Source organism: Diadema antillarum, unplaced genomic scaffold (genome assembly GCF_040938485.1).
Source record: "Diadema antillarum isolate AM-2024a unplaced genomic scaffold, OU_Dant_1.0 seq00001842_RagTag, whole genome shotgun sequence".
Lineage (NCBI taxonomy): Eukaryota > Metazoa > Echinodermata > Echinoidea > Diadematoida > Diadematidae > Diadema > Diadema antillarum.
In genome coordinates this window covers 442,933-460,325 of record NW_027272514.1, presented here as the reverse complement: position 1 = coordinate 460,325, position 17,393 = coordinate 442,933, and the positions used below count along the sequence as shown (strand labels likewise).

Below are 17,393 nucleotides of genomic sequence, written 5' to 3'. Positions count from 1 at the left end.
TCATGACATGTAAATTTGTATTAAAACGTACAGTAATAAATTAATGCTATTAAGGAGAGAATGAGGGAAAATCTTAGGGGTCCTATCCGTTTTATCCAGGTTAACTTTGTAGTGTTGAGGTGGGTAGTTTAACCCTGTAAAGCCCAAGGGGGGGGGGGGGGCACATTGTGCCCCCTACCATACCTTCATTTGCCGCTCCTAAACCCTTTACCCGATTTCAACCAAATTTTGTGGCTTTTCCTAAAATCTTATTAAAAACATTTTGATATATAATGTAGGTATGTCCGATATTCCTGTTTGCTATGGCAACCGTAAACTGACAACCATGTTAGTCAGATTTTGTATGATTTTCTGTTTCAATTTCAGTGAACAATATAATTATGGATGAAATTGGGGTTTTCTTGGCTATAGTTTGCTAAAGGAAAGAAATGTGAAGTAATTATGGTTGAGAATTACCCTGAAATGGTCTTCTTATTATTTCCTTTATTTTCTATATAACATAGGCATCAAACAATAGATATAATAGAAATAATCGAAAATACAGCATTTTTCAAAGATTACCTTTTTATTTTGTGTTATCTTCACACAAGCTTTGCCTGGAATATCATTTGTTTATCATAATATCAATCTGTAAACTTAAAATTTCAGTATTTTGGAAATATGAAATGTGATACAAATATATGCACCCATTCCAAGCAATACGTAATAGGTTTCATATATTTCTTCATATTGTAATGAATTACGCCCCCACATGTTGACCTTGAGAAATTTCAACCATAACAAATAGTGAACGTTGACTTGCTCTTCCTTTGTAGTAAATATGAAAATGATTAATATAAAATAACAACATATTTACTGGGGATAAAGAAATAGAAAGAAAAAACATGATTTTAGCATATTTTCTATGTATTTTTTATATTTTGGGAAATAGTGCCCTCAGTGGGTAACCTTGAGAAATGTTGGGTCATGTAGAGCATGAGTTGCTCTACCCATGTGCCAAATATGACGGTCATACATCATATAATAAAGAAGTTATGTAGGGGGGCACAATGTGCCGCCCCCCCCCCCCCCCCCCCCTTGGGCCTGGAAGGGGTCAAAATAGCTTGGGATTTATAGGGTTAAGACCCAACCTACAATGGGTGATCATGAGCACGTAAGGCAAAATAAACAAACGTGTCTGGATTCCAGATATTTTTTTTTTCATTTTATCCTACTTTGTTGTGGCAAACTTATAAATGACTGTGGAAAATAAAAAGTTATCTGAGCCCGAAATGTCCTTAAAATACCCTGATCCACAAATAAAATTGTTGAACAAAAAAGTTACAAAACTTGTACTGTAATGTATAACAAAGTACTGAAAGTCAGTCACACTGTGAGCTCTAGTAACAGGCATAACAAGAAATTCATATCTAACAAAGAACTGACGATTCGAACTTGGTTATGAAATATCACCATAAGTTGTCCAAATAATGATACCCTATATCGACAGAATGAATCAAATTTCGTGCACTTACAGTCCATGAAAAGCACAAAAAATGTATCTACACTTTAGATATAGCCTATAACAAACAGAATGATTCAAATTTCGTGCACTTACAGTCCACGAAAAGCACGAAAAAGTATTTACACTCGAGATATTTTTTTTTTTCACTTTTATCGCACGCTAGTGTGGTACAAACATAAATGGTGATGGTATATTTGAGACAGAAAGTTGTGTGATTGTCTGAATTGTCTGACCCTGAGACGTCCTTAAAATACCCTGATTCACAAATACCTCGATCCACAAATAAACTTGTTGAAAATAAAGCTAAAATACTTGTATATATATATATATATATATATATATGTGTGTGTGTGTGTGTATAACGAAGTACTGAAAGTCAATCCATCACACTGTGAGCTCTAGTAACAGGCTTAACAAGAAATGAAAAATTGAATTCATATTTAACAAAGAATTGGTAATTCGAACTTGATTATGAAATATCACCACAAGTTGTCCAAATATATATAGCTTACCAACGGAAAGTACGCTTTTAATTCCATTGATGGATAATGCAGTGTACGTGTATATTCCTTCTTTAGAAAGGAATTTATCTGCATTCTTGAATAAATTTCCTTTAAGAACAAGAACAATCAATTGCTTTCTTCTGCTCTTTTCCAAGGTTGTTTCGAATAACCATTTCTCTGTAAATATATACTGTAAAAAGCTAATATCAGAATATCATCGGCTTTGCTCTCTGTATTAACATAGATTTTGAAGGGAATTTTGTGTCCATACATTGCTGGAAACAACATTTGCCTGTAATTTGAAGTCAAATATGTGTTAAAAGTACGGTAAATGGTACAATTATGCAGAATGACATGCTATTGAGCTTTTTGAAAATATGGGCATTAGTTCTTAAGTATTGACAGCTGAATCCTGATTGGATATTACTGCCATGGCAACAGGAAAAAAACTTTTTTGAACAATAATCAATAGAAATGTTTTTTTTTTAATTCACCTATCTACAAAAAAAAAACTGAACAAAAAATACCAAAGTTTGCAGCAGTTGGAGGCATTTTTTGGATTATCAATCACCTGTATACATCTGGTTACCATGGTAACCATGCACAATATTTTAACTTACAATGTATCCCATTGTTTTGCTGACATCTCTAGCAACATATGGTTTTACAGTGTTTTGAGGAATTATTCATGAAATAACTGCAAAAAACTGTGATTATGTTTTAATTTTCAGTGCCAGCCGTAACCGACCCCAGTCTAGTTTCTAGTCGTTTTTATTTCGTTTTCATCTCTCCGAGTTGCAGCTTGCGCATGTGTAGAAGCCCACTTTATTGTGCTAAGCCGAGCGAAGGCGCATACCAAGTGATTGCGACGCCCGAACGGTTTGGGGTCACAATCACTGGGTATGCAACCTCACTCGGCTGGCTGCAACATAGTATACAAATATACTTTGCCTTGAGAGTGTCTGGTTAAAACTATGGGCAGAGGTGACTCCCAAATAGTACTATTCACTGAGGGGCGCAGCCCCGAAGTGAATAGTACTATTTGGGAGTCACCGAGGCCCATAGTTTTAACCAGACACTCGAAACTAGGCAAAGTATATTTGTTTTATATTTTGGATCAAAAATTTGAATGAAAAGTGAAAATGATCATGGCTTACCTTATTGCTTGTATCCTGTCTTGCAATCCTGTGCATCAAAATTTAGTGAAATTCAAGGCTCAACAGTCAAGGAAGATACATGTCTCGATGAGGCAAATTATTGTCCAAAAACTGTAACATATCTACACTATAATACATATTTTGCTCTGTGTGGTCTTGGACGTATGGCTACTTGTTGTAAAAATTTACAACACAGCCATGGAAATGGTACTGCTGGGGCTGGAGATTTTGCTGGTTCATGTTCATTGTTCGAAAAACACGGTCCTGTTGTGGTTGTGGTTGTGGTGATGGGGGTTCTGATGAGAGCTGTGGTTGTTGATCGGGCAACTCTAGCTCTCCACACGTCAGAATCCTCAGCAACTGACTGTTAGAAATATCAATCGCAAAATCTGGCATGCCGTCATCGTCAATGTCGTCATTTTCTTTATCATCTAGCGATGCTGTAGATGTTGATGGCTGATCAGGATAAAGTGCAGATGTTGATGGTTGATCAGGATGAGGCACAGATGTTGATGGCTGGTCAGGATGAATCGTAGACAATGTGTTAGACATTTGACGCTTGGTTTGCTCACTAGTACGTGCATAGTTCTTGATAGATGATTCAGAGCGGTGGCCGGACACTGACATGATGTCTCTAGATGCATAACCTGCATGATCTAACAAAGTGATGCTAGTCGCTCGCAATGAATGATTAGTGTAATGCTTCGAACAGCCAGCAGCTTCACAAATGACAGTAGTCATCTTGGAGAGAGTCCATTTCCCCAAAGGTGAATTGGCATACCACACTCCATCTTCATCAGAAACCCTCTGCTTTGGCCTCTGCCACATCCAATCACAAAGAGGATTTAGTCTAGACAAGTACTTTTTCATGTTCATGACAGGGCACCTCGGGTTTCCTTTCATTGCATGCATTTGCCCCCCTTGACTTTCTCCTTCATCAGTTTGATGATTTTTAGTGTGCATATCTCGGAGCGTGAAGTATTCAGAGTCACCTTCAACATGAAGAACAAAATCATTAGTTGTCATATCTCTGACGTTTTCCATTCCACGGTTTGCGAAGTATATCATTGTATCTAGAAACACCTTCCTTTGCAGACCTTCGGCCGTATCTAAATCAAGGCTTGCTTGGATACGCACCATATCATCGCTAGTGATAGGGGGGTGATGCTTCACATTGGCCTTGCCACTAGCCTTCAGTTTAACGAGAAGAGCCTTGAAGGTCTTGTTAGATCGAGGAAATTGCTCACCTTTCACAATGTCCACTCCTCTAGTTTCCATGAAATGGCGTTGAAGTCCAAATCGAATAGCTTGCATCGATTTTTTGCTATACAGCTCTCCCTTTTTGTTGCGTGCCCCAGCGTAAAACTGTGACAAGAGTCCATCAAGGCCTTCAAGGCTTAGATCCTCAAAATTCTCTCCAACCTCCGAACAAAACTCCCTGAATACTGACAGTCCATATTTTATTTGCTTCCTTGTGTTTTCGCTGTCCACTGAAGTGATGAAATCATCTAAATCTTTGTCAGTAAACTGACCAAATCTCCGATAGCTGGAAGCCGCCATCTTCCCACAGAGCAGACGACTAGTTGTTTACAATTTATTTCCTATCGAAAGCTGGCGCTCTATCGGTATCGTCAGGGCGTGCGTGCGTGCGTGCGGCGCGGGCTGCTAGCTCTCCCCGCACAGCAGCCGCAGCGCAGCGCCTTCAATGTACGCAACAGTGCGAGAGATCGGAAATCGAAAAGCGTAGTAGCCGTGACACCGCTAGAGTTGGCCGTCGCATGTATTCAAGCTCTCGTATGGCCGCTGAATGACACAAATGATTGTGACATCATTTTGCAAATAGTATACTATTTGCAAAATGTCGTCACAAAAGTGACGTCATTTTGCAAATAGTACTTCATGGAGTGTCAAACACATCAACATTCTGAAATAGTTCAAAATACCTACAATCACGTGAAGCTCTTTTAACCAATCAATGGAAGACAAATTTTTGATCCAAAATATAAAAAAAAATATACACGAAATAAAAACGGCTAGAAATTAAACTACACTGACCTCAGCTAGTGAGTTTGCTGGCAAAAACTCTTGTTTGCCGAGGAAAAAGTCTGCGTGCGCTAAGACTACTACACGCACAACTGGCACTGGCGCCTGTAGCAGTGCTAGTGGTGCGTGTAGTAGTCTTGGCGTGCGCAGACTCTTTTTCGAACAATAAGGTCTTGTCGCAACTAAAATGGCCTGTAAAATTTTATTGATACCACAATTTCGAATCACATACTACCTAGGGGTGTTCCAGAGAGTCCAACCGACCACCCTATGCAGTCAAACCTTTTCTGCGGGGTGGGTTGAACGAAGTCATTTCTTCTGGGTCCCTGCGCCTGGACTACTTCATAGCACTAGTTTAGGGACTCCGAGGCTTCAATTTGAAGCCTCCTCCCTACTTATGGCCGGTGCCTTGCATCCCTGGATTTGCCATTAAACTTGAACTACAGTCATCAATGTCTTTATAGAACCAACCTAGCTCAATCTTATTTGGTTAGAGAATATAAGAAGAATTTCGATAAAACCGTAGTTCTGGGACTTTGAGGCCCCCCTCCCCTTTTTTTCGGGAGGGGGGGGAGGTGTGGCTACTATAAACAAATCGAGATCCCATTGCCATAATCGTGCTACCTGCCACTTTTGTTGAAAATCTGTCAAGGATTTCATTAAGAAAATATAAATAGTGGAAGTTCATGGGCAGTTTTGATATGGAGTTTATCTACTATCTTTACACAAAATATCGCTCAAGTATATAATTTGCACATTTCCTGGCGAATTTTTGCACATTTCCCGGCGAGACGTTTGCACATTTCCCGGCGTTTGCACATTTCCCGGCGAGACGTTTGCACAATTCCCGGCTCCACAGCCCTACATTTTTTGCAACATTACGCTACTAAACCTGCGATAGTGTTGTGATGCTGTTCTAGTAATCACGATGCTTCTGGTTCCTATCATCACAAGAAAGTGTCTCATCCGTAAAGAACAATACTCTAAAGCCAAAACATTACAGAAGAGTATAAACGCATGTACAATGAAAAAAACAAAACAAAACAAAGCATCCCAAAACAGAGAAGCTGTTGCTGACATTTACTTATTTACGTCTGTGCGTGTGTGTGTGCCATTGTGTATGTGCTTAAGAAGGTTTCTAGATTTTTGAAACAGTAGTTACAATTCGAGATCGAGAAAATAATAGGGCCATTGAACCTTGTATTTGTGATATAATGAAAGCAGTGATGATCATAGACGTCGTGTCTATCATTTATCATGTTATTTGCCATGAAAGATGAAAATACGAAAAAAAACCCAAAGATTATCATTATTGCTAAATGCTTTTATGGAAACTAAATCGCTTGTCAATAGCAGACATTTTCATCTATTGATCGTTGACATCTTAGTTATTAAAATCAAAGTTTTGCCCACTAGTGTCAATTATTTCTCCCCCCCCCCCCATCCCGCCCCGTATGCCGGATAAAGCGTTGCATAGGGCCTAATGAGCAGTTTCAGTCTCACAAAAGGACCCTAAAGCAAATGAGGCAGTCACCACCTAACTGAACAGTTTGCAAATTAAAGTTTGTTTTTTTTTTTCAGTTCTTGTCCTTCGAATTTAATCACTCATGTTATCAGTCGACGATACGCATGCCATTAGATATCGATGTCGAATTCTGTACCAAACGACCTTCGACACACACTTTAAGTATAAAATATATTAGTGGAATGTTTATTGCAGTCACGACCCCACATACACCGTACTGTAGCTCACGGTGACCATACACAACATTTTGAAGCTTTGCATTTGGGTATAGGGCAATTACCCCCTGGTCAATTACCCCGGACCCTTCCCCAGACCCTAACCCTAATCCTAATCCTTAACCTAATCCTTACCCTAACCCAAACTCTATCCCTAAACCTAACCCTAAACCTTACACTAATCCGAATCCTAATCTTTACTCTAACTCTATTACTAATCAATAGCTGCAGGGGGGGGGGGGGGGGGGGGGGTAATTGCCTTCCAGGGGGTAAATGCCCTGATACGTTTTAATTTATCAATGCCCGTATAACTTAATGAACCAGTGCCAGACGAGGGATGGATCCACGGCGCATAGTTATGTATTCCTTCCCGCCATTATTGTTCATGTATTATCAGTATGCATACTAATTTCTACGTATGACAGGCCTTTACGTATTACACAGTAGCGGTACCATTGGCTTTATTTGTGAAAGCCTTTTGCATTTACACAAACACACACACAAACACACGCACACAACACACATACACGCACACACACACACATACCAACACGCACAGGACGTGGCCATTTATGACGGGAAACGAAAGAACTTCTTACCGCTGCATCTCGGAAAATTACAGTGGAGAGACCACTGATCACTTCCAAGTTCGCGTCGAAGAATTTGGCACCGGTTGACAGCCTGTCCTCCTACATACACCAAAGCGTAGAGCCAACCTCGCACTGAGTCATAGTCTACAGAATACACCTTTCCCTGCATCCAGCCAAATGGCTTGAAGGAGCTCTTTGACACTTCGGAAACGAAGAATGAAGATTCGGTGGTAGTTCTTTCAGCAGCCAGAAGTCGTCCTTTATATAAAAAAAAGAACGCAAATAGCCCACATATTTCATTTTGAATGTGAACCACACTCTCTATTCAAACCAACTTTGAATCAAGAGTAAGAGAGAGAATCGTCGACACTAAATCAGATCGGACCAGAATGGGATAGTTATTAATTTTCGGCTTTGTTTGTTTGTTTGTTTTTTCCCTAATGAGAAGGCCCGTAGTGGTCTTAACCAACAATAACAAGTGAGTCAACAAGAAGCCGGGATATTTCCTCTAGTCAAGGGTTCTTCAGAATTTCAGTGTTCATCTTTGTATTTTGTTTCTATTGATTTGAATGAATAGGAAAGATGATAACTTTTTTTTTTTTTTTTTTTGGGGGGGGGCAACGTATGTTGTTTGCTTTCCTTTCACTGCCTCTTCGATCCTGTCTGTCTGTCTGTCTGTCTCTCTCTCTCTCTTCTTCTCTCTTTCTCTTTTTTTTGGGGGGGGGGGGGGATGGGATGTTTACAAACAGTGACTGTGATCGATATCACTGTTCCACAATATAATTATGATCGAACACTCCTTCAATGCTGGTTACGTACATGGTATACAGAGCTGGAAATGACGAAACAGGATAAAGAGGAAAATGCTTGAAAACGAATGCTAATTTTAGAAGAATTAGTAGCAAAAGAAGAGAATTACGAAACGTTTTAGAACCTCTGAGATCGCACACCACCCCAGCGTCTTGGCCGTGATCACAGGTGTTCACCCCGATCGGACTTTTGCGGCATCTGTAGAGGGACTCCTCGGTGCCCAAGCACACGGTGTTGTCAAGCCAGATCTGCCCCGTGCCCTCCCCGTACGCCGATGCATCCGGCCAAGCTACAGCCTTGGTGTAGCCAAGCTCCTTGCAAACAACTTGAGCAGCCTCTCATTCCGAAGGGAACAGAGTTGAGAAAATAAACATGCTTACGAAATGATATATAGTGTGATAGATCTTACAAAAGAAAATGGAAATGGTTGTACTCTTATCGTACGAAAATACTATCGCAATACTTTTAATGCTAATGTTTGCAAAGTCAATCGACTGTAGACTTCATAAACTGAACAGAGTTGGAACAACATTCAGTGAACGCTTTTCATATGAGCTATAATATCACGATTTTGAACCCAAATAGATATGTGTAGATTCAGTAAATGTAAAAATAATAGAACAAGTTGGAGGAAAATTGGACAATTGGGGTCAAATGCAGTTCTGTTATAGTCATCGCTGGATATGAAGATTACCATGATAACACAGTGTAGGACAAGAATAACAAAGAAACTTCGTAGAAGCTTCTATGTATTTTTATAATAGTTTCCCGGCTGATTTCGCACTTATATCAATCCAATTCCTTATTGCTGCATTCAACTGAGCACAATTTAGCGTAGATGACATTTTCAGTATTTCAATTTTATAATCCCTCATTAAAATTCATTTTGGAGCATTCAAATTACCTTTAACCTCATTCTAATTAACACATTTTCAACTGAAATTCGTAAGACAAGCACCATTTCGTCATTCGTTCATGCACTTTAGAATGATATAGTCACGTGATCACGTATATGCTGCGCTCGTTCATTCGAATTCATTTTTGTCAATTTAGCACACATATTTATGCTTTGGTTCTTTCTTATTCTTTTTTCATCATAGCTATTGTTTTGTAACCATCTTTACATTTCATGTTTTCGCATTTCTATAGAGATTTTGGCAACAGTTTTCTTTTTTCAATGTCCTTTTGAGTCTCCCAGTCCGAACATATCTGGCCGTTCAACTCTTTATTCCGAATGTGTCGGCCAGTTCTAGGAAGTCAAGGTTATGATCATCAAATGTTCCTATAATTTTTCTTTGTCTTCTTGAGATATACGTCTTTACCTAACTTGTGCTGTCATGACTGTAAGAAGATGAAGTATAATCTGTAGTATTGGTACATGTAGGCCTATATAACATGTGTGAAAGAAAAGGGGCGTTACAGAACAACAAACTCGAGTTACATAGGGTAAAAAATATGATACTTTTACTGCTTAACAGTGCGTGGATGAAACAAAAAGTCACGTAGAAATTCACGTTTAACTGTTCTCACCTTTTCAAAAAAGAAATAACATGACGTAAATTTGAATGAAAAAATGTTTGGAATTTGATTGCCCATTCGCGAAATTGAATGACTCAAATAACCTTTTCGGCGAGTGATGGCGAATTTAAATGACCAGCCAATTTGAATGCCCTTTCTACGAATTCGAAAGCCACATGTGCAAATTTCATTGATCGATATGCTAAGTTGAACGCACAAGTTGCAATTTTGAAAGACAGACTGTGAGATAACGATGGTTTTGGCTATTAAATTGAATGAACCTTCTATCAAATGGACTGACAACAGTGCGAAATTGGCCGGGAAAACCTGTAATTATTTTTCCAGTACGTAGGTTCTAATCTGCTAATGCTAATGAAACAGCAATAGGTGAAAACATGTAGGGGGAATAATATCATGGAAAACAGTTGATAACAAGCTTTCACATTGGCAGTATATGTTAAACTATTTTAGATAACATTGGAATAATTGATAAGCTTCAATTTGTCTTCCTTTATCGTCCCTGCTTACATTATATTCATCCCTAATATTGCCATATTAAAATTATGGTATTCTCGCGTGGGGAAATACACATCAAATACACTTAGATAAATTACTTTTATTACAAAAGAAATCAATCCGTCATACTGCTCACATAAATAAAGGAAATGTATTTTCTGAAGGTCCCATTTGACATAAGCTTTGCTTTTTATTGCATATGGGACACTCCATTTCCATTCCCATCCTTAATTTGCTTGTACTATATGCATATGTATATATTATTGAAACAAAAATACAATTGTGTTTTCTTTATTGTTACTCATTTTCATATGTATTTTGTCAATTTACGTATTGCAATTATTAAAAGTATGTTCTGCTTTTACATTGTACATGATTTCTCTGTTTATTATATGGAAATAAGGATGAATTTTAATATTTAACCTCGAATCTTGAATATCACTCTCAACATAAAATGTCAGTAGGTAGGGGAAAGACAGTGTAATGTTCATAAAATATGAAATTTTGTGGAATTTTCTTTGCATTTTTATATCGTTATCCTATTGTGACTATACGAATTGTAAATTCAGTTTTATCTTCTTTGCTTTACCCTTCTGTCATGTCTGTCAGAGTGAAGGTGAACGCAGATATAGGGTCTCTTTGATACTTACATTGGGTAAAAACAACAAAAAAGCACACTTAAACTTATGAGTCATGACTTACGTTGCTATTCCATGAGGTGTTACACACGGTTCCCCATTCCTTGAAGTAGTAGATTTCAACTCTTCCTTCCCCATTTGATGATAGTCTAACAGCTACCGACAGGAAAGTTCAGATAAGAACATAACTCTTTCTTTTATCGCATTTTTTTTGATTCAACAAATTGGTGTTACTCTCGAAAAGGATCATATTAACAAGTTACACCCATGAAAATCAGCAAACATGTACACCATCTGTCTATCGATCCATATGTAGCTAACGAGATACTAATAACACTCTATGATATGTAGTTTTATTTGTATCCCTGCATATTATTATGTGCAACGATGAGCAATGTCGAGACCGCAATTAGAAAATTGTTTTACCCATTACCTGAATTGGTTTATCCCAGAACCCATCTATCCGCTTACCCAGTTCATGAATAGGGTAAGTACATAGTAGATATAATGTAAAATCAGGAAAAAAAAAGGATGCTGTGTTTTTCTTTGTAAGTCCCTTGTAGAGAAACACAGAGTCCCTATAGACTACACAAAATATAGCTGAATACACACCACGAGTCAGTATGGCCAATATTAGATATGAACGCACATTGCCTTGACACAAGGCGACCTACACAGAGCCCAACCATCTATGCTTCAGATCCTGATGAAGGCCATATCAAAGGGAGCATTGACCCGGCGTTCAGACGATCCCCCGCTTCGCGGGGAGAGAGGGAGAGATTTTATCCTTTTTTACGATCGACCGTCCACACGTGTCTTGAAATCCCCCGCTGAACGGGGGACAAATCACGGCTGGTGGTTCAGCTGTGTCGTAGGTCACCGTACAAAATGGCATTTTGAGCATGCGCACTTACGAGGAAAACAGCTGCGCGCTCTGTCCCCCGCCAGAGTTTGTTGCCGGGCTCGACAAGCTTTCCGGGGGAGCGGGGAATCTCCCACCGAGCGTCCACACGATGGGATTGCCGGGGGATGTCCTGGCAAACGGGAGATTCCCCTCGAAGCGGGGGATCGTCTGAACGCAGGGTGTGAGCAACGTCCGTCTGAAACCTGATCTCGTGCACATAAAATACCCTTTAAAACGAGACACCATTCGTGCAGCTTGAGGCCGATCTCTCTCTCTCTCTCTCTCTCTCTCTCTACACACACACACACACACACACACCCTCCCCCCCCCACACACACATACACGCACACGCACATACAGGTTGATATAAGTTTTCCCTTTCTTTGTTTTAAAAATAGTATATTATATATATATATATATATATATATATATATATATGTACAGTATGTCTCTAAAAAAAGTAAACCCAACTTCAACAGCAAATTTTCAGAAAACTATAAAATATTTGCACATTATTTTTTCATGGTTAGATAGTCCAATAAGTCTTCTGTCCAATGATACCACGTAGGTTAGGTAACTCTCATGCATGACTGGGCATGATTCAACTTAGTGAATGGGTGTGAAATCATCACTGTGGCAAGTTATTTCTTGCTATTGTCATGCATCCCATCCTTCGGAGAACGTGCGAGTGTTGTGTGTGGGAGTGCAAAGGTTACGTAAAATATGCACTCCCTTGGAAAGGACGGGCTTTATGTCTTCTAAACTCTTGTTTTGTTGATGATCGGTAATTATAATTAATTGTGATGAAATGTAAATGTGTAATGATGTATGTGTTTACTGTATTGTGAGTATAAATTATGTTTGTACGATTGTGTATAATTATATTGAAAATTGTATTATGTGTATACATGTACATGAATATACGTATGTATGCATGAAGATATTCCTACGTGTACACCTGCCAACAAGAAGAATTTCCTAAATGGACAATAAATAAATCTGAATCTGAATTTGAATCTGAATCTGCATTCAGGGCATATTTGAAGTTAATTTTTTGTCACATGTTAGGCCTATAATTACATAACAACTTCAGCAAAGGTTGTTCCTGACACAGGCACACTTCACATGCTTTCCAAACATAGCAAAGTTGACAATTGAGCAGAGAGTATTCTTGGTACAGCTGTAACTCGATACCATGGGCGGTGAGTTGGCTCAGTCGGTAGCGCGTCTGCCTCACGATCACGCGGCCCGGGTTCCAACCCGAGTCTGGACTGAGCAATGTTGTGTGTAAACATACCGTCCCCTCTAGCAAGAGGCAAAACACTCTGTCCCTCGGATAGGACATAAAATGGAGGTCCCGTGTATGAGAGAGTCACAGCTCATGCACGTGAAAGATCCCGCTTCATTCATTCATCGCAAAGAGCAGGGTGTCTAACCCGGTGAAGTGATCCCATCCCACAACCAACTGGACCCCATGGAAGACCAGCTTAGTGTAGCTGAATATGGGCTATCCAGCCATCTTCACAGATGGAAAATGAACAACAACAACAACAACAACAACAACAACAACAACAACAACAACAACAACATACCAGGAAACAAGAAGTTTCGTGGAAGTTCAAGAGGCTTTTCGGGTGCGGTTCCCTGACAGGCAGCCTCCAACAAAAAGAGCCATCTGCTACAATGTGAGAAAGTATGCTGATCACGGAACTTGCCACAGTGATGATTTCACACCCATTCACTAAGTTGAATCATGCTCAGTCATGCATGAGAGTTACCTAACCTACGTGGTATCATTGGACAGAAGACTTATTGGACTAACCATGAAAAAATAATGTGTAAATATCATATAGTTTTCTGAAAATTTGCCGTTGATGTTGGGTTTACTTTTTTTAGAGACACACTGTATATATATATATATATATATATATATATATGTATATATATATATATATATATATATATATATATATATATACTCAGCAAAAAAAGTAAACTTTTTTTCAAATTCATATTTCTCATAGAATATTTGGGTGAATATTGATGTTTTATAAACAATGTTCACGATATTTTAATGGCTATCAACCTGGTAGGTCATTAAAAGGGAAACTTTACGCACGAGTGAACACATTCTTTTTTGTCTTCCAAGACACAAAAATTAAAATTGCAAAAATTTACAAGCTCTCATTCATGCGTATGTGCTCTCCAATTTAACAATGGGAACAAAAGACAACTTGAACTCAATAAGAAAGACAAGTTAATGTACAAAAGTCACCTACTAATCTCTATAAAGTCATTGTAGTCCCTAAAGATAAAGAAAGGCAAAAACAATGGAGAAATTATTCTTTTTTTGTCAAATGACATCAAAGAGGCGATATTAAAAAAAATAGTAGAAATTTGAAATGTTATTTCAAATTGATATTTGCTTCTTGAATTTGTCTCATGAATTCTTTAATACCTAAATTACAAGAATGACATGCAGAAATTCTTTCAATTTTATCACCTTTGCGGCTGACTTCCCATGTCATTTGACTTTCAGTTGACAAAAAAAAATCAACTTATTTTCCCCCTTTAGCCTCTCACATTGTTTTTGTCTGAGGATGTAAAGAGATACAAGGGAACAAAAACTTATTTTTGTCATTCATTCATGTCTCTCATTGTGTTAAATTGTTCTCCTATTTTCAATGCCATCGCGAAGGGCGTTTGCAAATGAGTGACAAATGGTCAATTTCTGCAATTTTTACTTGTGCCTTGAAAGACAGAAACGAATGTGTTCACTCATGAGTGCAAATGTCCTTTGTATCAACCTACCAGTTTGATAGCCAATTAAATAACCTTTTATATTGTATAAATTACAAAAAACATTTTTACCAAATCGTCTATGAAAAATATGTAATGTAAAAGATGTTCATTTTCTTTTCCTAATGGGTATAAATACATGTATAATACATATGTGTGTGTATGTAAAAACTGGTAATGCATTTTTGGCCTAGAAATTATACAATATATGACTCAAAATTTGATTTAGATAAACGTAACATATAATTCATTGGCCAAAAATGTACGTATAAGTGTATATATATATATATATATATATATATATATATATATATATTGATTGTAGTGTTCAATGACCTGCATTCAGTTCATTATCAATGCCAACTTTCAAAGCAGTACCAGTGTCCCTTTAAAAGTTATTAGAGTTAAAATTACAAAGTGTGCAAAGGATTTTCAAGAAATGAAAAGGGGCCTCAAAGACATACCTGATCTCACTACTTTACAAAAAGAGGGGTGTAGAAAAATTGCTCCAAACACATTTTCCCATTTTATTTTATGACCCACAACCCAAGTATAATGTAAAAGAAGAAAACCTCTTTCAGAAAATATGAAAAACTACAAATTGATTTGGTTGACCCGTTTATCCTCTTTTGAGTCCTCATGTAAAAGCAAGGGGTGTGACGTTTTGTTGGTTTTGTGATGCACAATCATATATATATATATATATATATATATATATATATATGAAAACGAGGAAAAGCTGAGGCTTCAGACACAGAAAGAGCGAGCATCATCCGTTTCTGATATCAAAGGATGCTAGTTGTAGACCAGAATACACACTTTTATCTGTATAAAAAATATATCGGAAGCACCCCCTCCCACAAAAAAGCAAAAACAAAACAAAACACAACCTCTCTGAAGAGAACATAAATAAAGCGGGAAAAGAGCCTCTGCTAATAAAATAGACATTTTCAAGCAATATCTTACACTATCACTCATTTCCTCTTTCATCGATTCATTTCGATACTTTTCAATGATCAGCTGGAAGAAGTGGATCATTAAAGCGCGAAGGACGATGAAAGGGGCATTAGTTAAATAGAATATTTGATCATTATTCACTTATCGGGATTATTGCACAATCGTCTACCTCCGTACCTCCAATTTACTCGGCATGATTGTGTATTCATTAATTTTGACCGACACCGTGCAACATCCTGACAAATAATAATATGATCTGAAACACTTTTCGATAACACTTGGATGAGATAATGTCAAATACAATCATTATGACAATAAAGTAGGTTGAGATAATCATCAAGAGCAAAGTCATGTATTTTCAATATTTTTTTCCTCTTTACACATACGCAAACCCACACACATACATAACTTTACTTGTTTGTGTATGTGTGTATGTATGTATGGGTGTGTGTGTTTGTGCGTGTTTCACAAATGCTGAGACTTTTCAAGACACAGCCTTAAATTAAAGTCATAATCAAGGCAGGAAACGAGGTATAGCAGATAATGCGTTCATAGTACAGACAGCCTTGACAGAAGATCCATGTTCTGTGCTTTTTTTGACAAATCTTTTGTTTCAGACGTTGAAAAGTGATTTTGGAATCGAAATTTCCCATTACATAATTATACACATAAAAAAAAGAAACTAGTTACATTTTGACAACCATCTCATAAGTACACTAAGAATTTCATATCATCAGGTCTTTAAAATGTACCAGCATATTATTGTGGAGTCGGTATAGCAGTTTTTCTATACATATTATACATACACATTCTTATCTGACCCTACTCACAATGTGATACTTATGTTTATCATGTTTGTTTTATTTTCCTTCCCAGAAGATGGCTGAATGGCCCATATTCAGCTGCACTATACCCGGTCTTCCATTGGATCCAGTGCGATATGAGGCGGACCCAAATTCCTCTTTTAATGCTTTATAATACCCTAATCTTACTCTTCACATAACATATAACGGCATCAATCTCGTATGTGGTAAGTGCAGTGAATCCAAATTGAAAAATATTTTCTTGTCTAGTGAAGAAGGCTATGATAGAAATGTGTACAACTTCTATCTTTATATCACAGACTTAACTTCACCTATTGCAAATTTTCAAATTTCATGATACCAATGCTTTTCAAACAGCAACATTCATGTTTAAGTATAAGAAAAAAATTTTTATCTCAAGCTTTTAACGATTATTCTTTATTAAGGGTAACGTAGGTGTAGCATTGGTAGAGGTGAAGATTGGGCTTTTAACTTTTTGCGAGATATCAAGAAACCACTTGTAAAATAGTATTACATAGCATACCATTCTGAGAGGAATTCAAAGTTTATTTGACGAACTTGGTTTTGGCGTGGCTGAGACATTCAAAAACAAAGTAAACCAAAGCGATCGTAATAAATGGTGGGTCCCACCTTTTATCAAGATTGCTCTGTTTTGAGTATCTCAGCCATTTCAAAACGAATTTTCATCAAATAAACGTTGAATTCTTCTTGGAATTACATGCTATTTCATATTTGATAAAAGTGTTAGAAACCTGAGGTAATTTACAACCAAAACTATACAAGCCCTTTAACAAAAACATTCATTCATATCCTGCTGGATCATACACCCTGAAGACACTATGGATCTGTGGAATGATTTCCCTGATAATAGGAAACAATTCACATTCTTC

At 37.7% G+C, this 17,393-nt stretch overlaps 1 protein-coding gene across 1 annotated transcript; it reads right to left on the bottom strand.

Moving 5' to 3' along the window:
• Positions 1–3,332: 3,332 nt before the first annotated feature.
• On the bottom strand, positions 3,333–4,724 carry LOC139712695 (uncharacterized protein KIAA1958-like). The gene has a single exon (XM_071624497.1). The coding sequence runs from the start codon at positions 4,722–4,724 to the stop codon at positions 3,333–3,335; it is 1,392 nt and encodes a 463-aa protein (XP_071480598.1).
• Positions 4,725–17,393: the final 12,669 nt, after the last annotated feature.

Coding starts and splice junctions, on each gene's coding strand:
- LOC139712695 (XM_071624497.1), bottom strand. CDS start 4,724: ATGGCGGCTTCCAGCTATCGGAGATTTGGTCAGTTTACTGACAAAGAT.